At 53.8% G+C, this 22,628-nt stretch overlaps 1 protein-coding gene across 1 annotated transcript; it reads right to left on the bottom strand.

Moving 5' to 3' along the window:
• Nucleotides 1–1,560: 1,560 nt before the first annotated feature.
• Nucleotides 1,561–21,378, bottom strand: Rtn4r (reticulon 4 receptor). Its single transcript, XM_035444145.1, has 2 exons — nt 21,369–21,378; nt 1,561–2,960 (listed from the first exon to the last, which is right to left on the bottom strand). Exons 1-2 carry the CDS (start codon nt 21,376–21,378, stop codon nt 1,561–1,563), a joined length of 1,410 nt encoding a protein of 469 aa, XP_035300036.1.
• Nucleotides 21,379–22,628: the final 1,250 nt, after the last annotated feature.

Genomic DNA, 22,628 nt, shown 5'->3' on the forward strand with positions numbered 1-22,628 from the left:
TAGCCTCCTAGGGTGCTGGGAAGGGCTGATGGTAACTGTCCTCTTCACAGGCTGTGCACAGAGCAGCCTCTGCTAGGGCTGTGAGGGCGAGCAAGGTGTTGGAGGATGTCTCCTAAGGGAGAAGGGCTGGCAGACCCTAGGCAAGCAGTGATCTCACCTGTGAGACCTGCTCCAATTGCAGCATCCCCAGCCTTGGGACCAGCAGTGATACCCAGGCCTGGAGCTCAGGCCAGAGTCCACTGGGCAGAAGGACAAATTGCAGGTGTAAATGTAGGCAGCCATGTGGGTACATGCAGTAGCACCAGCAGGCCCTGCCCCGGGGGGTTCCTGGAAGAGGCTCCCTGCTGAGGAAGGGCAAAGCCAGACAGGGCCTCTGCACCCCACCTTTGCCCCCAGCCCCTACTCAGATGGCGATTGCTGAGCACATCCCCCATGCCAGCCTCCTCCCCAAGTTTCTGGATCCCTGGCCGCCCCCATGGCCATCTGGCTCCCCAGTTCCCTCCCCCAGTGCCTGCATTTTTCTCCTCCCTTTCTCCCAGCTTTTGCCCTGTCGGGGAGGCAGACCCCATTCCTGTTCCCCTCACCACTACTTCTACCCAGGGTTTTCTGACTGAGTGACTTTCCCTTTTGTCTCTGAGGCCTTTGCAGCCCGGGCCTCAGGGAATCACACATGACTCTTCTTGTCTGTGCTGTTTTTAAGCACATGCGCACACACGTGTGTCTGTGCGGCTCTGCTCTGCCATGTGTGTCTGTTATGTGCGCACGTGTGTTCTTGGGCACGTTGCTCCTCAAGGGCTGTGGGGTGCTGTCAGTCTCCCAGGCATGAGGGCTGTGACCTAGGGCAGCGATATGAAGGTGCACACAGTCCTTTCATGATCTTGAATCCACCTCATTCCTGGTCATTCTCCAGCAATGGGAGCATGGTCTTTACATCTCACTCTCAGCCTTCTCCTGAGCTGGACAATCCCAGAGTAGATGTCCCCAAAAGATAGCCTGTTCATAACCACGTAGAGCTGGGCAGTAGTCAGCCCAGCTCTCATAGAAGTTGGCTGAGCTCAAGGATGCCAGCTATGGGACAAACTCACTGGTGCAGCTAGCAGACGGCGAGAATGTCGTTTCACTCCTGCATGTGACCCCCCCTTCAGCCCAAACTGCCCCACCAGTGAGGGTGGGCAGTTCTATCTCCTCTCGGGCCTTCTGTGCCAGTGTCTGAAGGAGATGCTATGCTGGGACCCACCCTCGTTTCTCACCACCCACAGTACCGCAGCCCAAGAGGCCACAGCTTAAGAAAAAAGCTCTTTATTCCACGTCATCCGATATTTTACACAAGTAAAATAAAATTCATATCTCTATATACCGCGATCCGGGTGGGAGGCGGCGTTCTGGAACAAACGCCACCCCCGGAACCCTGTAAACATGATGGGGTGGAGATGGGGGTGGGCTGGTGGGGAGGCATCTGTCAGGGAGGGCCTGGCCTGCCCCACGGGACCTGTCCCTGGCTCTGGCTGGCGGCATGGAGGGAGACCCCATATGTACACACACCTGGTAGCTGGTGTCTGGTCAGCAAGGCCCGAGCACTGTCCAGAGTATCAGTGCAAGGCCCACAGGAGCAAGGCTGCAGGCCAGAGCAGGCAGGGCGCCTGAACCCTCTGCTTCCCCGGCTCCACTGCTTCCACTTCCTGCCTGGCCCAGACGGCAGTGGCTGCGGGTGCGATTCTTTCGGGAACAACCTGGCCTCCTGCGGGGACCGGTGGTGGGCAGTCCTGGTGACTCGGATCCCCCAGGCCGCACAGCAGTCAGTGGGGGCTCTGCGGAGCTGGGCAAAGTCCCAAAGGGAGAGTCATTGATGTGCCGTGGGCCTGAGCCATTGCCTGGTGGAGTGTCACCAGGAGGTACACGTCCCTTAAGGGCATTGCCAGCAGAAGCTGGCCGCCCGGGTTCCAGAACTGAGGCTTTGTCGGCAGCGTCCGGCTGGCAGCACTTGGGGAGGCTGAGCAGCTCCTCATCAGTGAGCTGAGTGGTCAGGATGGGGCGGAAGGGCCCCGAAGCCACAACACAGCCCTCTAGGTCACTGGCAGCCAGGCGCTTAAGATCATGGCTGGCCAGGCGTGGGGGCAGGCTGCAGGGCACCTCTGACGAGGAACCTCGGAACTTCTGCAGCCAGGCCCAGAGTGGACGTGCCCGGCAGTCACACACCCAGGGGTTGTCGTTGAGTCGCAGGTACTGCAAAGATCTCAGGGGCACTAGGGCCTCTGCGGGTAGCATGGAGAGGTTGTTGGCAAACAGGTAGAGGGTCATGAGGCGGCCGAGGTCCTGGAAGGCATGTGGATGCACACGAGCCACATGGTTCTGGTGTAAGAGGAGGCGGTCAAGACTGTGCAGGCCGCGGAAAGCATGCTCAGGCACGCTGGGGATGCGGTTGCCATGCAGAAAGAGGTGTGTGAGGTTGCCCAGGTCACGGAAGGCATTGTCAGGCAGTGCCTGCAGATTGTTGTCTTGTAGGTAGAGGTACTGCAGAGCTGCCAGTCCACGGAACAGGCCGGGACCCAGCTCCTGCAGGCCGCATCGGTCTAGGTGCAGCGTGTGCAGGTGGCCCAGGCCATGGAAGGTGGTGGGGTCCACAGTACGGAGCTGTGCATTGTCACTGAGGTCTAGTTGCTCCAGGAGGGTCAGGCCAGTGAAGGCAGTGGCATCAATCCGGGCCAGTGCATTGGAGTGCAGCCACAGGATAGTGAGATTTCGGCATGAGTGGAAGCTGGCAGCTGGCACGTGAGAGATGCGATTGCCATGCAAGAAGATTCTCTGGCTGGAGGCTGGGATGCCAGTGGGCACAGCCTGCAAGCCCTGCTGGGGGCAGCTTGTTGTCACCTTGGGCTCATTGTAGCACACACAAGCACCAGGACATGGTGCCGCTACCCGCCAGGCCTGTAGCCATAACACCCATGCCAGCAGCCGGCTTCCTGTAGACAGAGGAAAAGGTGATCAGATAGGGGCCCCAAGGGGTGGGAATTGATGCTGGAACAGTTCTCCTTGGGTTGGCCTCGGGGAACTGGGCAGAGCCTAAAGGGAGCCAACCCTGGGAATGGGGCTATAGGACCTCTACCTTCCACAACATAGAGACAATGCTGGGCTGTAAGTTGTCCTTGGAGGCACATATTCCACACTGGTGATCATGTCTGCACCCCCAACCCTCATGCCACCCTACCTACACACCTGTTGCTCACCCCCATAGGGTTACCCCAGTCGGTCACCAAAAACATGTATCTAGAAGGCCTTCTGGGGTAGTTGCATACACCATCTCAGGACTCCAGGGCACACAGTCCCAAATCAGCCCCAGCAGGCTACAGGGTAAGATGGAAGAAGGGGAGTCTGAAAACACCATAGCAGCAACTGACTCATCCCTAGGCCTGCCGGGTCCCTTGGCACAGGCTGCAGAGGAGGGACTGAGGCTCACAATCCACACCCTGCCCAGGCTCCTCCAGCTCTTGATAACCTCTGGCAGCTGGAATTATAGGGAACCCCCTCATGCCAAAATGAGAACTATGCTTGAGCCCCTGGAGGGTTCTGTCTGTCTGTAGGGGTCTCCTGAGGCTTGGGGTAGGTCTCCTCACTAGCACCTCTGCTATCTGAGGAAAAGGAGCCTGAGTGTGGGGAAGGTGGGGAGGGAGGAAGGGCTTCTCCTAGGCCCCCAGGGCAGGCTGCTCCCTCCTCCACACAGCCTCCCTTTTAAGCACTTCCTGACTTGGCTCTGAACACCTTCTGCAGCCTCCTCCCCCGGCCTCATTCTCTGCTCCACCCCTTCCCAGCCTTCCTGCCCATCCCTGTTGCCACCCTACTTCTCTTAGTGGCCCCAAGGCATCAGGCCCTATTCTAAGTCCTTGGGCCAGATATACCCAGGTGTGGCCAAAGACCTATATTCACAGCAGTAGATGCTAGGGCTGGGGTGCCAAAATTCCTAGGAAAAAGCTCCTTGCCTTGCCCTGTCACTAGAGCCCCATCCATTTTGAATGCTGAAGGCTCTTTCAGGAGTGAGTCTATTAAAATGTGAATCCCCCTGGGAGGGTTATGGCTTATCAGCTAACACCGTCATTGACAGCTAACACCTGTGTTGACAGCTAACACCTTTCTTGGCAGCTAGCTAAGAGCAGGATACTGCAGACAGGAGGCCAAGGCTGGCTAACTGCTTGGAGTTGGGAAAAGACTAGGGGCCAGCCTTCCCTACCCAGTGTTGGCCTCTGGGGACTTCTACTTCACACTGGGCCCCTTACCATAAAGGGTCCTCTTCTGCATGATGCAGTCTGTTGCTCTAAATCCCAGGCCCCACAGGGCAGGCAAATCTAACAGCCCAGCATTCAGGCTCTGGGAGCCCTCTTCTCAGACTCAGTGACTTTATTCAATGAGCTTGGGTTTGCTGGGCCTAGGGTCATTTATTGGCAGCTGTGGTGGCAAGACAGGCCCAGGAGCCCCCAATCCACGGATGCCTGCCCCCATCATGCCCCAGGATGGTCATGTGTGTGGGCTGCACTTGGGCCTGAGGCTCTGTCTAAGCAGCCTCTCGAATTCTCTTCTTACATGCCCCCCTCCCCGACAGTGGGGTATGGCCACGTCAGCACCCCTTGATGCCTTAACTGCTATCACAAGAGGACACCATGCCTTGTGCATAGCACTTCCTGGTCCTGACCTCAGGACCCAAGGCTGGGTAAGTAGGGGCTTCATGCACCCAGGGTCTGGCTGGAGATTTTACTGCCATGGGTGACTGGGGGGGCACTATCAGCCCAGCCACACCACACACTGCCTATCACCTATGCTGCCACACATGCACTGAAGGCACCACCAATTTCTGTGCCATCCATCACACCAGTGGTAGACTGTAGCTCCCAATCGATAGCTCAGCTGCGGTCAGTGGGGGGTCCAGGGCTGCCCCACAACAGGGAGGTGGCCAATCAGAGGAGTGGCTATGTGGTGCTCAGTCTTGCCAGGCAGAAGGTAAAAGACACAGCTGAGTTCCTGTTGGAAATCAACTTCCCAGAGGCGGCCCTTCTCACCCACCCTGTGAGCACAGGGGCTGGGGTAGGCTCTTCTGCTGTAGCCACAGTAATTGGCTCCAGCCTGGCCCCCCTTGGGGCCTGCCCGCTGGTCTCCATGGCAACCCCTGCGCTGAGCAAGCATGAGGGGGCATCTTTTTATGAGATAATCAAACCCAACTTTGCAGCATAGCTTGTGTTCACAGCAGGAGTTTGGGGAAACACTGGACACCTGACCAGGCCGTGAGGGTGATCCCTAACCGCACCCCAGGGCTGCCATATTCAGTCTGTCTGCCACTTTGCCCGGCCTGCTTCCGCTCATCCTTGTGGTTTCTGTAGTGCTTTGAGCTACAAGGCTTCTGAACTTCAGGTCTGGACCCCCTCCACCCTCACATTGTTTTCACTGTAAAACCTGCCCACAGATTCCGTTTGAGACAGCCTTCCTTTTGGGGAGCAGTCTGGCCCTCTTGCCCCGACCCCCATAACCTACACCTGCCAGTCTCTTTCACGTTCCCATTCTCAGAAGGCACTTGGCATGCACTCGTGGCAGAAAGTGGTTGCGGGGGGTCCATCCCTCTCACATGGGATCCATGAAGAGATCCCTCAGGACACTGCAGCCACTTGAGCCGGCCTTAAAAGCTATGCACAAAGTGATATTTCTCCAGCTATACCCAAGTCAATTTTCATCAGATTTGTGTGGGGGTCTCCTCCAGGGCTTTTCCGTTGGGACTCACTAGCTGTTGGAACTGGGTCATGGCCAGTGGCTTCTGGCTTAGCTCAGGTCATCTAGGGAGCCACAGGGACATGAGGGTGAACGTGGGAAACGGCTGGCTTCCTAGTGCACATGGCCTGGAGATTCCCCAGGCAGGGCAATAACTAGACATACAGCCAGGGGTTCTCCTCCACCTGGGGCAGCCAGATCAGGCAGGATACAGCCACTGGCATCTGTACCAACAGATGTGATTCAAAAGCCCAGAGTCACATTCATTGAGGAAGGAGTAGGGGGAGGGAGGAAGAGGGAGATGGGAGAGAGGGAAGAAGAGGAAAGAGGAGGGGGGAGGAAGTAGGAGGCAGAAAGAGGGCAGGGGCAGAGGGAAAGAAGCCAGAGGATGTGAAGAGGGAAAAAGGGAAAGGGAGGGGCCAGGTGGGGTGGAGGATTCTGGGGCCTTGCCCAGCAGCCACTTGAGCCAGCAGGCAGGCACTGCTGAGGTCAGCAGCTCACCTCAGCAGCCCAGTGAGCTGAGACTGCCTTCTTTAGCATCTTCCCAGCCCAATGTGTTCTTGCATTCTCTCCACCACCACCCTAGCCTAGCCTGACATCCTGTGGAGATGTCCTCTCGTCCTTACAGACCCAGGGCACTGACTTTGCTCCTTCTACCAGCTGGGTGCCCTTGGGTCCTGATGTTGCTCTCAAAGGCTACCCCCAGGGATTTTTGGAGTGCCACAGAGAATCTCATTCTCTTTCCATCACCAGCATCTATTTACAGATGAGGGAACTGAGGCAGAGAGTGGCAAGCCCTGCTCCTACACCGAGGCAGTTTAAAAGGAAGGAGAGGTGAGGGTGGTGGCGTGGGCTACCTGGAGGGCTGTCAGGAAAAGTCTAGTCAGCTCATGAAGGACAACTGTTACACGACCAGGACAGCCAGTGGGCGCTGGACTTCTGGCCTGCCGGACAGGCTCTGGGGCACAGGGATCTGCCATGCTAGCTACAGCTGGGAAGATATCTTCATGGGTGTACTGAGCTGGGGTCAGAGACTATAGAAGTGGCTGGATTGCTGAGGCAGTCCAGAAGAGACCACACTTAAAAGGCAGAACAGGTCAGCATACATGACCAGAAATAGCTCTGGTAAAAGAGGGTGGAGGGACCAATGTCATCCCCCCCCCCACTGCAGAGAGTCAAGGCATCCTTCCCTGGGCCCACTCCCCACAGCACATCACTACTGACCCCCACCTCGTCTGTACCCTCATCTTCACTCACCTCTCTCTCTCTCTCTCTCTCTCTCTCTCTCTTCTCTCTCTCTCTCACACACACACACACACACACACACACACACACACACACACACACACACTGCCCACCTTCTACCCATACTTGGGCCCACAGACAAGTGCAGTGACAGCTTGAATTCACACTATGCTTCCTTCCCAGAGCAGTGATGGGGACAGGAAGATGGCAGCAGCTTCCACAGAGGCCAGCTCACCCTGTATCTCCTGTGGGTGTGGCCACTAGCATCTGCTGTCCTGTCCTGGTCCTTTGATGCCTTGTTCCTTATTGATCTTGACTATAGAGCAAAACAAGCAGGTCAGGTCGATAATGGGTAAGGTCACTTACCATGGTTGGCAGATACGAGATCCAAGCTGATATGCCTCAAACCGGGCCATAAGCAGTGGGGAAACTGAGGCCTGGAGTGTGTCCTAGCTGCTTGACATCATATTGCGACTGGAGCAGCGCTGTTGAAAACGGCTTTTGACTGTGCCAGGTCATCCTCATATCCTCAGAGAACCTACCTGCCCCCCCACCACACCCCCGAGCTGCAATTGAAGACATGCACCACCATGCCCGGCTCTTTTATTTTTATTGCTGAGACACAGGGACATGAAGTTGCCCAAGCCGTCTTTTAACTCTTAACCTCAGCCTCCCGAGTAGCTGGGATTACAGGTGTATGCTACCAGTCTTTCCAAGGAATTCATTTTCGGTTCTAGTCCCATTACCTAAAGGGCTCTAGAGCCTCACCAGGTCCGGCAATATATTCTACTCTGACACTCACCTCCTGAACCCTGCCCTGTGAACTCTGCTCTGTGGGCCTATGCGACCAAGCACCTACAGGTTCTGCCTGGCTGAAGCCCATCCAACCCGGAGACTCAGTGTTCCCTCCCTGACAAGAGGCTAGTTGCTCCCATCAGGTGACCAGCAAACACCTGCTGCTTAATTACCTGGCTCCCACCCCAGGCCTTTGGGGTCCTGCTGCTAATTCAATCCATCTTCCATTCCAGGCTTCAGTCCCCAGGGTCACTAATGAGGAACCAACCAACGACTGCCATATCCTTACCATAGACATCCTATGAAGGAGACCCCCTTAGGCCATAGCCTAAGCCCCAGGACTGTCACAAAAATACCCCACCCCTCCTGCACATCCTGATGCTGCCCTGGATGGATGCTCAGCCTGGCAGGTCTATAGTTCCTCCTTCTGTGTCTCGAATCTATTTTAGGACAAGCATCCCAGACTGAACCCTGGGTCTCCACCCTATCCCTGAATCTGCTGCTGACCTGTGAGGCCCCGAGTGTCAGCACATGGGGTAAACACGAGACTTGGGGTGCATGTGGTAGTTATATATACTTGGCCTCAACTGGAAGATAAAAACATATGCCAAGGACAAGCAGTAGGGGCGGGGAGGGCAGACACAAAAATGTGTTGTTAGTACATGCAGTATGCAAAGCAGGATGAATGTATTATAGAAGCCAGCATCCCTTGGGCACGGAGCAAAAATGGGTTGGTACGAGGGGCCTGTGCAGACCTTGGAACTTAGAGGAGGGTCTGCTACCCTGCAGTGGGAGGAAGTAGGTGACACCTCCCCACATGTTCTTGCATTTGTAAAGCATGATCAATCAAGCAGAGAGGTGGCTTCCACCCAGGCTGAACTTACTTTACTATTAAAAAAGCAGGTGCAGGTCTTGAGGCCATCATCAGCTTACACCATCTGGGACCTACCTATTGGGCCCTTGGCCACTCATCAGGAGGGAAGCAGGCAGACAGAACCCACAGGAGAAGGCCAGTTAATGAAGCCTCAGCACACCCTCCTAAGCTGGGCTCCCCAGCCTCTAGAGACCTCTGTCACAGAGCCAGTGGCAGAGGCAGGACAGGCAGGGAGAGCCAGTGGGAACAAGGAATCCAAGAGGGCGCATACAACCCTCTTCAGCTAGATGTTCCCACTGGAATTACCTTCCAAGGCCAGAACTTTGAGCCCATGGAACTAGAAGAAAGGCTGAAGGGCCCTGGACAACCTGGCCCAAGAGCTAGCTGTTACATTAGCAATAAGCTGGGTTTTGGCATGCAGCCACGTAGATGTGTTCACCCACAATCCATAGCTGCTTTTGATCCAGTGATGTTAGCACAGTGCATGGTGTGACCCACAATGCTGGGCCCTCTTACAGGAAGTTTGTCTACCTGCATTGTGACTGAACACCTACTGTGCGCAGTGTTGCTATTTTCACATTTATGAGGGCCCAGCCAAGGCCACTCCACTCAACCTCTTGGCTATGGAAAAGGAACTCAAGGGTCAGAGAAGACCATTCATTGTTCCTGCCAAGCAGGTATGGCTGGGTGGGCTGAGCACAGTGGTCTCTCACCTTAGTGCAGGGTTGACACCGAGGAACACTGGGCAAGATCAGCATTTGGGGATTGGAGGCAGAGTGTGAAAGGGAGGTAGTGAGTACTGGTATCCTGTTTAAGTCATGGGAAACCAAGTGTGTTGTAAGGATACTGTCAGCAGGCATGCATAATGGGAACGCATGCAACTTGGAAATGAAACAGGGAAGCTGAGGCAGTGGGAGTGCAAGTTCAATCTAGGCTACAAAGCAAGACACTGTCTCAAAAAGTTCCCAAACAAAACACGCGCCTTTAATCCCAGCACTCGGGAAGCAGAGGCAGGCAATTCTCTGTGAGTTCGAGGCCAGTCTGGTCTACAAAGCTACACAGAAAAACCCTGTCTTTAAAAAAAAAAAAATCCTCAAACAAGCTGGGTATGGTAGGGAACACCTTAATCTTGCAAATGGGAAGCAGAGTCAGGAAGATCAGGAGTTCAAGGTCAGCTTCAGTTACATGGTGAGTTTCAAGGCCATCCTGTCTTAAAACAAACAGGGGCAGGAGAGGTGGTTCAGCAGTTTTGAGCACTTGCTGCCTTTGTAGAGGAACCACTCTGGTTGCCAGCACTCATACAGCAGCTCACAACCGTCTTTAAGTCTAGTTTCTAGGGATCTCATGCCGAGAGCATGAGACATGACCATGGTTTACATACACTCAGGCAGGCAAAAACACTTGTACACTTAAATTCTCAAAACCTTTTAAAAAAAAGAGCAAACAACACAAAAGACCAAAACTGTTCATAAGAAAAAGATGAACAGCTGTCCCCAGGTATCAGGAGGAAGTCATGACAGTCAGTCCTGATTTGGGAAGGATGGATAAAGGCACTAATGGGGGAACAAATCTAGGGGAGGTGGGTTTGGGGTTGGTGGCATCTTAGTTTAGGTGGGATCTGCTGGGGTGCTGGTCCTGCTATTCCAGTGTATCCACCTACAGGATTTTAGAGGGCTCTGATGACCCCTTTTCTGCAACCTACCCAGAAACCCTAGCCAGGTCCAAATGAGGCTTCTCTGACCCGTTAACATCCATCCTTGGACAGGACAGGACCTGGGAGCATGAACTTCCAGGACATGATCACTCCAGCACTGATATACTTCCCAAGATGTCAAGAGTCTGGCCTTGGCTAATGGACATTCTCAGTTAAAAACAAAGGCTCTATTAAAGGTGAGAATACTTAGCCTGGGAACGGTGAAGGCAGTACTTCTTGGTAAACAGGAAGGTCTGAACCACTTCTTTTTCTTTTTTTTTCCAACACAGGGTTTCTCCGTGGCTTTGGAGGCTGTCCTGGACTAGCTCTTGTAGACCAGGCTGGTCTCAAACTCACAGAGATCTGCCTGCCTCTGCCTCCCGAGTGCTGGGATTAAAGGCGTGCGCCACCACCTCCCGGCTCTGGCCCACTTCTGATGACTTCAGAAGCAGTTACTTACGCAGACCCATGGCCAGGATCACAGACTGAAAGTAAGTTACAGGTATCTTCTGCTCTCATCATCACTGTCACCACCAACCACTATCATCACCATCGTCATTGGTATTGCCATTAGCATCACCATCAGTACCATGCCATGATCTTCGCTGTCATCACCACACCATCCTTATCATCATCATGGTGTTAGTCAGCTTTCTGTCACTGTCACAAAAGCTGAGTCAACTTTTTAGGGAGGTATGGCTTACTTTGGTTCAGTTTTAGAGGGCTGGGTCCCTGGCAAGGCAGAAGTGCACAGCAAAGGAAGTTGCTCATTTCATGGCACCCAGAAAACAAAAAGAAAAAGAACTAGAAGGGGATGGGGTCTTATATGCCTTCAAGGGCACACACTCAATAACTTAACTTCTTCCCCTAGGGCCAACCTTCCAAAGATTTTACCACTTCCCACCATGAACTGGAGCTACGTGTTCTGTACAAGAATCTTTGCCTCCTATAGTCTAGACATTCAGGATCTAGACTGTAGAAATCATCACCATCATCACCACCACCATCACCACCACCACCATCACCACCATCATCACCATCATCACCATCACCTCTACCATCATCACCACCATCACCACCATCACCACCACCATCATCACCATCACCTCTACCATCATCACCACCATCACCACCATCATCACCATCACCACCATCATCACCATCACCACCATCACCTCTACCATCATCACCACCATCACTTCCATCACCACCACCACTACCATCATCACCACCATCATCACCATCAGCACCACCATCATCACCATCAGCAGCACCATCACCACCATCACCTCTACCATCATCACCATCATCACCACCATCACCACCATCATCACCATCATCAGCACCACCACCAGCACCATCATCAGCACCACCACCATCATCACCACCACCACCACCATCATCACCATCATCACCACCATCACCACCATCACCACCATCACCACCACCATCACCACCATCACCACCACCATCATCACCATCACCTCTACCATCATCACCACCATCACCACCGTCATCACCACCACCATCACCACCATCATCAGAACCACCACTACCATCAGAAGCAGCATCACTACCATCATCACCATCATCAGCACCAGCAGCAGCATCACTACCATCATCACCATCATCAGCACCATCATCAGCATCATCAGCAGCATCACTACCATCTTCACCATCATCAGCACCTCTACCATCATCACCATCACTATCATTACCACCATCATCACCATCACCAGCACCACTACCATCATCACCATCATCACTATAAGCACTAATTTGGATGGCAAACAGCCCAAGCTTGAAGCACATATGGAGAGCAGCCAGCTTCACACAAACACAGGGAACCACAGGCCAGTGAGCAGTGGCCTTGTCCTCGCATCAGAGGTTTGAAGCCATACGGGAGTATCTTTGATGAGCAGTTGTTTCCTAGGGAGGCACTGTCCCTGCCACCATAACTCCAACCTCACTGGAGGCTCAGTAGGAGGGCAGGACAGAGGAAGGATGAAGGGAAGAAGGGAGCATTCCTGGACACCTCTCTCCTGGGGATTTTTGTGACCTCCCTATGGTACAACCCCCACATAGGCCCACATAGGCTCATATATTTGAATGCTTAAATGAGTGGCACTATTTGAAAGGATTGGAAGGATTAGGAGGTGTGGCCTTGTTGGAGGAAATGTGTCACTGCGGGGTGGACTTCGAGATTTCAAAAATCCAACCCAGGCCCAGTCTCTCTCTCTCTCTCTCTCTCTCTCTCTCTCTCTCTCTCTCTCTCTCTCTCTCCTTTCCTTGGAATCAGGATGTAGCTCTCAGACACTTCTCCAGCGCCATGCCTGCCTGCTGCCATGCCCCTTGCCATGATGATAATGAACTGAGCCTCTGAAACTATAAGCAAGACACCCCAATTAAATGCTTTCTTTTATACAAGTTGCCTTGGTCATGGTGTGTCTTGACAGCAATAGAACAGTGACCAAGACACCCCATTGCACAGTGAGTAGGTGATCATTACTTCTACTCCATACATAAAGGCCCTGAAACATGCTAAAACCCAATAGGGTACCAGTGATGTCAGGGGACAAGGCACATAATGGGCCCCAGGATCTCCACAACCTTACCCAAGCTCCCAGGGACCACAGGGCAGGAATGGATAGCTACTCTGGCCTCCTTGATCCCCTGCAGCATGTGACTCTTGGACCAAGCCTTGCTCCTTGGGCTGGCTGAAGGTTCAGGCTCAGATGTAGGCTCCACCCACTTTTAGAGAAGCTGGAGAAGAGGCCAGGCCCCCTGAGTCTGTCACCATACCAGCAATGTGAGGATCACACTGGGCCAGCACCATCTCTTCAGGACCCAGTGCTGCCTCTAGCCTCGAATCCCCACTGAGGTGTCCCTAGACAGGTCTGGGCTGGGGCTAGTGTCTTGCCTCCCCAGAAGTTAGCCCAGAGCCTGACACCCATGATTGGTGTAGTCAGCCAGTATGTCTAACCTGGGTCACTGTGATTCAGCTGGAAAAGGTGAGGCACAGTTCAACACAGGTGTTGTCTTGGAGCCACAGAACCACTCTGGCTTGGTCTGATTATTGTCCCTGCCCTGTGTAGAGAATCCTGCGTCTGTACTAAAGGACAGCCCGGCAGCTAGGCTGTGCTTAACACATACCTGAGCTGTGTCCTGTCCTCTCTACAGTCATCTTAGTAGGCTTGTGTCCTGTACAGCCTGCCACACCTTCCAAGAGACCTGAACTCAGGCAGCATCAGCTGCTGCTGCTTCATCACCAGGGACCACTATTCTCCCTGCTTTGCCCAACCATCGTCACATAGAAACTTGGTGAGCCACATGCAGACACATCTGATAGTGACCAAGGAGCATGCCCTATGGAGAGTAGGGAGGGGGGGTAGAGAAACACCCAGAGAAAGGGTCTCTACTCTTGGCACGTGGGGAAGCCTGGGGCAGCTCCTACTTGTTGGTTCAGAACCTGCCAGTTGACATGTACCATCTCAGCAGACCCCTGAAACTGTTTCCCAGAAAAGGTGACCAGCAGCCGTCCCACATGTGAAGAAGGCACAGTGCAGACAACAAAGGAAATAATTCAAGAAGCTGCAGCTGGAGGGTCCCAGATAGCCAGAAATTAGGGGGCAATTCTAATCAGGGGACCCAGGAATAGAAGTAGGTTTCAAACAAGAGCAGGGTGCTATGACCAAAGAGTCACCAGAGAACAAGAAAGAGTGTCTAGAAATTAAAAATAGAGTTGCTAAAATTAAAAGAATCAATAGAAGGGTTGGAAAACAAGGTCAAGGAAATCCTCCAGAAAGAAAAACAAAAAGAAAAACTGAATGAGATTCAATGGGCAAATATAGGTCGAATGTGTTTTAGGGCAATTCTATGAAGAGAAAACAGAAAATGGAAGATAAAAATATTACCCAAGAAATAGTACCAGAAAACTTCCTAGAGCTGAGGGCCTTCACTGGATACTCACACCGAGCTTCAGGCTCCTGGGGACCGAGGGAAGCAAGCGTGAGTCCAAGAGGAAAAGCCGGTCGTAAGCAATGTGAGGTAGCACAGAGCTCCTCAGAACACCGTGGTGCCAGGTAACTGCAAGACTCAGAAGAAACACTTTAAGATATGGAGTTCTGGCCCCCGCCAGTCCAGCTTGATCACACTGGCAAACATAGGAGAGCTCAGATGGCCCACACAATACCTTTCTTACAGTCAGCCAAAACAAAGCTAATTTGCAACCTATGGCATGTGAGTTATGGGGTAGCAGGACAAGGGCCTAGGATGAGATCCCGGAGTTGGGGGGTGGGGGGTGGGGAATGAAAGACCATGACCCGATGAAGAGCTTGCTCTCCTAGGAGATGGGGCAAGGGGAGAAACAAACAATGAAGTCAACTGCAACCCGAGGTACAAAGGAGGACATGAGAGAGAAGAGAGTGCGTCTTCCTGAGTAGAGTCAAACGTGGGTTAGACAGTAGAGCTGGAGGGCATAGAGCGCTGGCATCCTGAGCAGACACATGCTGTTCACTGGTGCAGGCCCCTGCTTAGCCAAGGGTGGCTGAGAATGTACCTACATCCTTTGTTATGGGGGCTTCTGCAGTTCAGAGGCTTGAAGGGATTCTCACAGGTCCAGCTCTGCAGCCACTCTCCCTCAGCCAACCCAGAAGTCTCTCTGCATCCCCCGTGCTGTGCTTCTATGACACCTGACCAACCCCCACCCAACACTTCACATGTGCCACCTCCCTGTTTAGTCTTCAATCTCCATCTCAGGCTGTCGTGGGGAGTGGGGAGGCAGCTGAGAGTCGGCAAGGGCCATCTTGTACTGGAAGCAGGACTGCAGCCACTAGGCCTCAGTCCGAGTCTCAGCTTCTCTGTTTTTCAGATCCTAAACCTGCAACAAAGCCCACAGCACACCGGCAGGGGCAATGTGAATAAGTAATTGCTCTTTTATTAATGAGTGATAAATTATTCCTATATGATTGTGTGTGATAACGCTTGCTTATTTGAAATCAATTTGGATGGAAATTGTTGGCGGCTTCTCACCTGCGCGGGTGGAAGCCAGGCACTCTTGTTTCCTACAGAAAAGGAGGTCACTGTATTTTGGCTACATCCTGATGCTGCTTCATTTAGGGTGCTGTGGCAGACATCAGGGGGAAGGGCAGTGGCCTGGGCTGTGCAGCCAGGAAGACCAGGTACTTCTAATCTCACTTCTGGACAGCACCTCTGTCCAGGGTGCAACATGGGTCAGCTCAGACTCTCAGGGTGGTCCCCTATCTGCAGCTTGGACAAAGTGCAAAGCACTGTTGGTGAAGTGCTTGCTGGGCAAACGTGAGGACCCGAGTTAGAACCTCCCAGAATCCACAGAATAGCCAGACACAGTAGTGTGAACCTGTAATTCTGGTACTGGGAAGATGGGGACTGGAGGGTCCCTGGAGCACACTGGCCAGCCCATCTAGACAAATTAGCAGGTTCTAAGTTTGTTGGGAGACCCTGTCTAAAAAGTAAGGTGAAATGATCCCCCTATTAGTTCAGGACCCAGACTCCTTTTGTGCTGAGGAAGGACCAGGCTGGGAGAGTACCCTCTCCAACAGGCCCTAGGCCCTACTGGGGACAACTCTAGTGACCATAGCATAGCCAGCAGTGTCAGTGGCCATTCCTAAATCTGGCTGCATCCATCTCTTCCATGTAATCCTTGGGGATCTAGGAGCCCTGGTTGTCACCTCACACAGGTCACACCCAGTGCCTAGTGTCCAGCTCAGGCACTGCTCAGGCCTCTCATGGCTTTCACTATCAAGCCTCAAAAACCACTTACCTTTTCCCTGGTCACAGTCCTAATGATTCCACAAAACATGGCTGCATTCTGTTCCTTCCCCAAAGCCCAATACAAGAATGTGTGAGATCCTAGGCCTCTGGCACATGGGACCCCATATTCTGACACATGGAGGCCCCATAACCAGATCCTACTTCGGCATCTCTTCTTGGGAATGCATATTTACAACCCAGCACCCACAGCCAACCACACCCTCCCTCCATCCAGGCCCCACCCATTCCTCAGCTGTTTGGGGTGGCTGCAGCAGGTACCGGTGATCATGACTTGGCCAGTAGGTATCAGGGGGTTAGTCCCAGGTCTGCCTGCATGAGTCTCTCCCATGTGACCCTTGAAAATTTGGAAGGCAGCTGTGAGATGGAATCACCCTTAAGTCCAGCTATATGGGCCAGTGTGGTCATCACTGATGCCTCACAGGCCTGGGTTTTCTTATCTGTGAAGTAGGAGAGCTGGTGCCAGGGTGGCATACCTATAAAACACACCCCAGGGTCCCTACCTTCCACTCAATGCCAAGGTTCCCACTTGGCCCCACAGGCTGGCACAGAGACTGGACAGAGACCTAGCTAGCCTCCGTGTACCCTGATTCTGTCACTGGCCCTGGGCACCATGGAGGCAGAACCATGGCTTGTGAGAAGCACACAGTAGGAACTTATGGATGTTTGTCACATGCTCACTGTAGGTAAGTGGCAGACTTTGTGTAGCCGCACAGATGGCATTCCATGAGAATGGCCAGGGCTGGAGGGGTAGTGGTCCTCTCCTGACTGGGGGAGGCTCATGTACCCAAATGCTGAGGATCTGAGTGGCCCTCAATAGTGGCTTCACTTCTGTTATGGACAGACGTTTGTACCACCCCACCACCACTTTATTTATTTTTTTGAGACATTGTCTTATACTGTAGGGCAGGTTAGTCTAGAATTTACTATGTAATCCAGGCTGGCCTCAAACTCATGGTGATTCCCTGCCTCAGCCTTCCAAGTAGTGGGATTACAGCATGAGTTACTATGCTAGGCTTTCCTCCAAAACATATGCTGGAATCCCATCCCCAATGTGATTTTATTTATTTATTTATTTGTTTGTTTGTTTATTTATATTTTGAGAGCACCAGAGGCCTAGAATCTCACATGCTCTTGCACTGGGCTTTGGGGAAGGAATGGAATGGAGCCATGTTTTGTGGAATCATTAGGACTGTGACCAGGAAAAAGGTAAGTGGTTTTGAGGCTTAATAGTGAGAGCCACGAGAGGCCTGAGAGTGCCTGAGCTGGACACTGGGCACTGGGCACTGGGTGTGACCTGTATGAAGTGATAGCCTAGAATAGCCTGGAGCTCTTTATTTTATTTTCCTTTTTGAAATGTTTGTTTATGGGTATTTTGCCTTCATGTATGTCTGTGTACCATGTGGGTGCAGTGCCCCTAGAGGCCAGAAGAGGGTGTCAGATCCCCTGGGACCAGAGTTAACAGATGATTGTAGGATGCTATGCAGGTGGGAACCAAAAGCAGGTCTGCTGGAAGGGCAGCCCATGCCTTTAACTACTGAACATCTCTCCAGCCCCAGCCTGGAACTCTCGATCTTTCTGCCTTGGTCAAAATGTTGGTGCTTTAGGAGTGTAATCAGTATACCCTACCCCTGATAAGATGGTATTTGAAGGGGTTAGTGGGAGGTGGCTAGGGTTGACACCTCAGGATAAGGTCTGAAGGGCCAGGCTTTGAGATGGATTAGTGGCCTAGAAGAGACCCCAGAGAGGCCTTTCCAAAGCAAGAAAACCATCTGCCAGCTAGGAACAAGTAGCTCACTAGAACCTGGCTGTGCTGACACTCTGATCTTGGAGTCCTAGCCTCTAGAACCGAGAGAAAATTAATTTCTGCCATTTGTGACGCCCAGTTCACGGTATTTTGTTATGGCAGTATGAACTAATACAACCTCCTTCTCAAAACTTTGTGGAGTATCTTTTCAGGGTTTCAGCCATGAGTATGATCTGGTAAAATTCAAAATGTTTCTGGCATATTCTGATGGTCTCATGTTGGTGTCAGAGCAGGTAGAAAGAAATAAACCCACAGCCTTGTGTCCTGAGGTCCCTGCACACACAGGCAATCCTGTAGGGTAGCCCTGAGTCTGTCAGGGTTTGGGAGGCCCAGGTGCACTTGTGTGTGTGTGTGGGGGGGGTTGCTCAAGTGGGGTCCCCAGCCTCTGAGTTTATCCTTTCTTCTGGACATAGAGGTCAGGAAACCTACCTGGTTCATGCAGGGCAGGTGCACTGTGGCTGCATAAGAGATGTTCAGCCCACCAGCTCAGAAAGACCTGAGGCATGCCTTCTCCCTGAGGAACTGTCCTCACCCTGTGGAGGAGAAAGCTCAATCCTGCCCTTCCCTTCCCTCCTGCAGGCTTTTGTTCAAGCAACTCCCCTTGGGCAAGCCTACCTTGTTCCCAGGCCCATGGCCTCAAGGAGGCTCTTCTCTCCTGAGCTCTACCCACCACTTTAAGGAGGGTGAACCCTTCCCAGTCTTTCATCACTCCTGGCCTGTTCCTGCCCATCTTCAGACCTACAGGGGCTTCTGTGGAGCCCTCTGGAGTCAGTGCCCACAGGCTCTGTCCATGGGGCATTAGTCACCTGGGCCAGAGCAGGTCTCCACCACAGATGTGCCCGGGGGAGGGGGGGGGGGAGGGGGGGACAAGAACAATGAACATGCACAACCTGGCCAGAAAAGGGGCCCTGGGCCCTGACTATCTGCCACCTCAGAACCACATGTAGCAAACCCTGCCTTCCCAAGGGCTATTGTCACAGCTGATAAAGATAGTTCTACGACCTGAGGGCCTGGGAGTCTCTGGGAATTCATCTCCTGAGGCTTTGGGTCTTGGTAGCTAGCTGTCTTGGCATGGGGAATACCTTAGCCAGAGGGGGGCGAGGCTGGTGGTGGAGATGCTGGGACCACCAGGGACTCTCCTGTGTAAGTCACTGCCCCTGGAGTTGCTGGAGAGGCTCTGTGGGACAGGTGGGAATGGAGTAGGCTTCAGGGCTAGGGAGGGTTCTGAAGAGGTCTGATGCCCCACCCCCCCACCCCCCCACCTCGAGCCACCTCGTAGCCGGGCCGTGGCTCTGGCAGCAGGTGAAGAATGGAGTGCATTAGGACCACCATCTGTCTCGGCTGTGATGGGCTCTCTCTACTGACATCCAGGAGGTATGTAGATAGAATATCTTTATGGGAAGAGTTTTTCTTTCACCAATTTTCGAACAGGAAGCCAGACACTTGTCACACCTGTCCTCATGTCAGCCTCTGCCTGACATAAATTGGGGCCGAGGCAGGGAGATGAAAGACAGCCTGGACACGGCCCAGTGTGCAGAGACCACGTGTCAGGCCGCAGAACACATGGCCATGAGGGTGTCCTGCTGGGGCTGGGTGCAGTGGGCTCCTCCTCTGCCTCCTCCCGTGCCCTGCCCAGAAGCCAGCCTGCACTGGCACCCCTGCCCTGCCCAGAGGCCAGCCTGCACTGGCACCCCTGCCCTGCCCAGAGGCCAGCCTGTACTGGCACCCCTGCCCTGCCCAAAGGCCAGCCTGCACTGGTGCCCCTACCCTGCCCAGAGGCCAGCCTGCACTGGTGCCCCTGCCTCCCATGGAGCAGAGGGACATCTGCTCTGACACAGCCAGCCCCTTCCCCGGCAGAAGCTCCAGTTCCAGTGGGAAGGGAGGACCTCCACACAGAGGGCAGACCTCAGGGTCCCCATCCACTCTCTAGGCACCCACACTACACCTTTCTCTCTTGAGATCTGAGGACATCTTTTGGAATCTGGGATGACTTAGGGAGAAAAGAGGTTACAAAGATCTCAAGGTCTCCACTGCCCAACACAGGGCTGGCCCATACCTGGTGACACCAGGAAGACTTTGATGAGAGAAAGGAGGGAGAGGCCAATGCTCCCCCCAGGCCTTCCTGCAATGGGAGCCTACCCAGAGCCCTACCTCCTCACCATGTGGGCAGCCCAGGGCCATCAGCTTTACCAAGGGCATGGCTAGGGCTTACCCAGAGGACCAGGTACACCCAGGACCTCAGCCCTCATGGCCATGCAGTTAGCCAAGGAACAGTCTCAGTGGGAGACACCAACAGTCCTGCTACTTCCTCAGGCAGTGGTGAAAGCTTGTGTCTATGGCCCTGCCAGGGTCCCATGCCACCATCACAGAGGGAGGGGGCACCAGCCCACTCTGTACTGTCTGAGGATGGGAGTGCTGGACACGGCAGGTGAAGAGTGAGAGACTATCGGGGGACATGACATAGCTCCATGAAAGGAAGCTGCTGGTCAGGGCAGTGTGGAGGCAGAAGTAGCCATGAGCACTGAAAGTGTCACATTCTGGGTGACCTTGGGCTGGCCTGTAGCCCTCTCTGGACTGCCATTCTGGAGGCTGGCCAGGCTCAGGACAGAAGCTACCCTGTCTTTCTATGGAGTTCTGTTTCCAGCCACAGTTTTGGGGTCCACGTTCTGCCAGCTGAGTGGAAGTATGCAAGCCTCCAAATAAAGGAGGTGCTACTCCTCAGTCAGCCAAGCTGCTGTGACCAGGCTCCTGCTCAGGGCCGAGCTGCACCTCACATTTCTCAAAGGTACGAAGACACCCCACCCCAGCCCCAGTGGAAAGCCTAGCTTCTCTCTACATTCCCCAGCCGCTGGGCATGCCTGGGGCAAGTATACCCCACCTTCACCCCACCATGCCCTCTCATCTCAGGTACCGTGAGCTAGAGCATTGCTCCCCTCAAGACAACTAGCAAGGACTCTCTAAGCAAACAGGCTGGGGTGGGGGTGGGGGGCTCCAGACACTGGCTCTTCCTGTACCTTCAGTGCTATGCTTGTGTTCAGAAACCCACAGGGCCCACACACCTACTCCCACTTTCTGTCTGGGGGTGGGGCAAGAGTAGGCGGGACTGAACAAGAGTCAGAAGGAGTACAGGATTGGGGACTTTGTCTCCTACTAAGGGCTCCAAAGCCATCACCCAACTCAGTTTCCACAGCCAGTTCCCTTGGTCCATGCTGGAGGCACAGGAGTGTTGCAGCCTGCCAAGAGGAGTCCCGTCATCCAGATGACAAGGAACCGGCCAGCATGGCCAGATCAAGCTCCCTGTGGCCAGCTGGCTTTCACCAGCATGTCCACCTTCACACTATCCACATGCCAACAGGGGAGCTCAGGAGCCAGCATCCGCCTTTGGGTTCTGGAGCCCTTACCCGCAGCCATCTTGGCCAACTAGGCTGCCCGACTGCCAGTCCTAAGGGCCACCAGCTTGGGTATTTCCCAACAGATAGGGGCAAGCAGGTGGTGGGAAAGAATGTTCCTCTTTGCTGATACTCAGCAGCCTCCTGGACACCCTCTGCAGCTATTTGCTGGTGTGGCTGGCCACTGCTCATGCTCCCTAAACCCTCATGCCAGGGTGGGGATGCTTGGAGGATGTGGACATGGGGAAGCAGGAACCTGGAGTCCAGTTGACAAGAGGGTCCCCCATCAAGGGTGGAAGAGATGGTTTACACACAAGTTCTTCTAGCCCACCCTGAGAGCAAATGAGCAAAGCTAGGGGCAGCCAGGGGAGACTTTAGGTAGCTCAGAGGCTACCATGGTGAGCAGAGAGCCTGGGGTAGCATGGAGGGCATCTATACCTATAGGCCAGGGAGGGGGTGGCTTGCAGTGAGGGCTAGAAGGGACTAGACAAGAGGTCAGATGGGACACTGGACTTGACTTGGGGGATGAGAAGGAGGGGGCACAGACTCTGGGCTTGGATGTTGGGTGCAGAGGATAGGACACCATCTGGCTGAATCGGGAACCTGGGATGCTCAGGGGAACACAGCTGGGGAACTGTGGTTATCAGCTGGGAGGCAGCTGGGTATCAGCAAAGACAAGTAGCCTCACCCGGTGTGAGCAACTGTCCAGGTGCCTGTCCACCCCTGCATCACCTAGGATTTGCTCAAGCCGGTGACCCTAAGGGGCAGGCTAGCTGGCTGGAATGGGGGCAGGCTAAGTGGTCTTGGGCCCTGAAGACCTCTAATTGGCAGCGCTAGCCTAGTGCTTGGCAAGGAGGCAGTTGTTGTGCATTATTAACACAGGGCAGGGTGAGCTGGACTGGACACAGGGCGGGAGTCGGGGCTGTGGATCCCCAGATTCAGTCACCCTTCTGCTTTCCATCCGTGTTTCACTCTTTCTTGTGTACCTACAGTGTGCAGGGCCTGCTCCTGGCCCAGCTGCCAAGTGATGCCACCCGCCATCTCCCCCAGAGAGCAGCACCCCTAATATTGAGGAGGACTTTTCTTGGCCCTTGGGACACTAAGCTGGAAGTACCACCTCTGGTAAACAGCCACGGATTACAGATGACACTTCAGTGACCAGCAAAGAGTGGCGAGGCCCAAGGTCGCACAGCAAGCAGCATGGCCTGGGCTGATCAAATGGCTGCCTGGACTTGGGGGGAGGGGGAGCTCCTGGCAGGTTCCCAAGCAGGC

The sequence above is a fragment of the Cricetulus griseus genome, chromosome 4 (genome assembly GCF_003668045.3).
Source record: "Cricetulus griseus strain 17A/GY chromosome 4, alternate assembly CriGri-PICRH-1.0, whole genome shotgun sequence".
Taxonomy (NCBI): domain Eukaryota; kingdom Metazoa; phylum Chordata; class Mammalia; order Rodentia; family Cricetidae; genus Cricetulus; species Cricetulus griseus.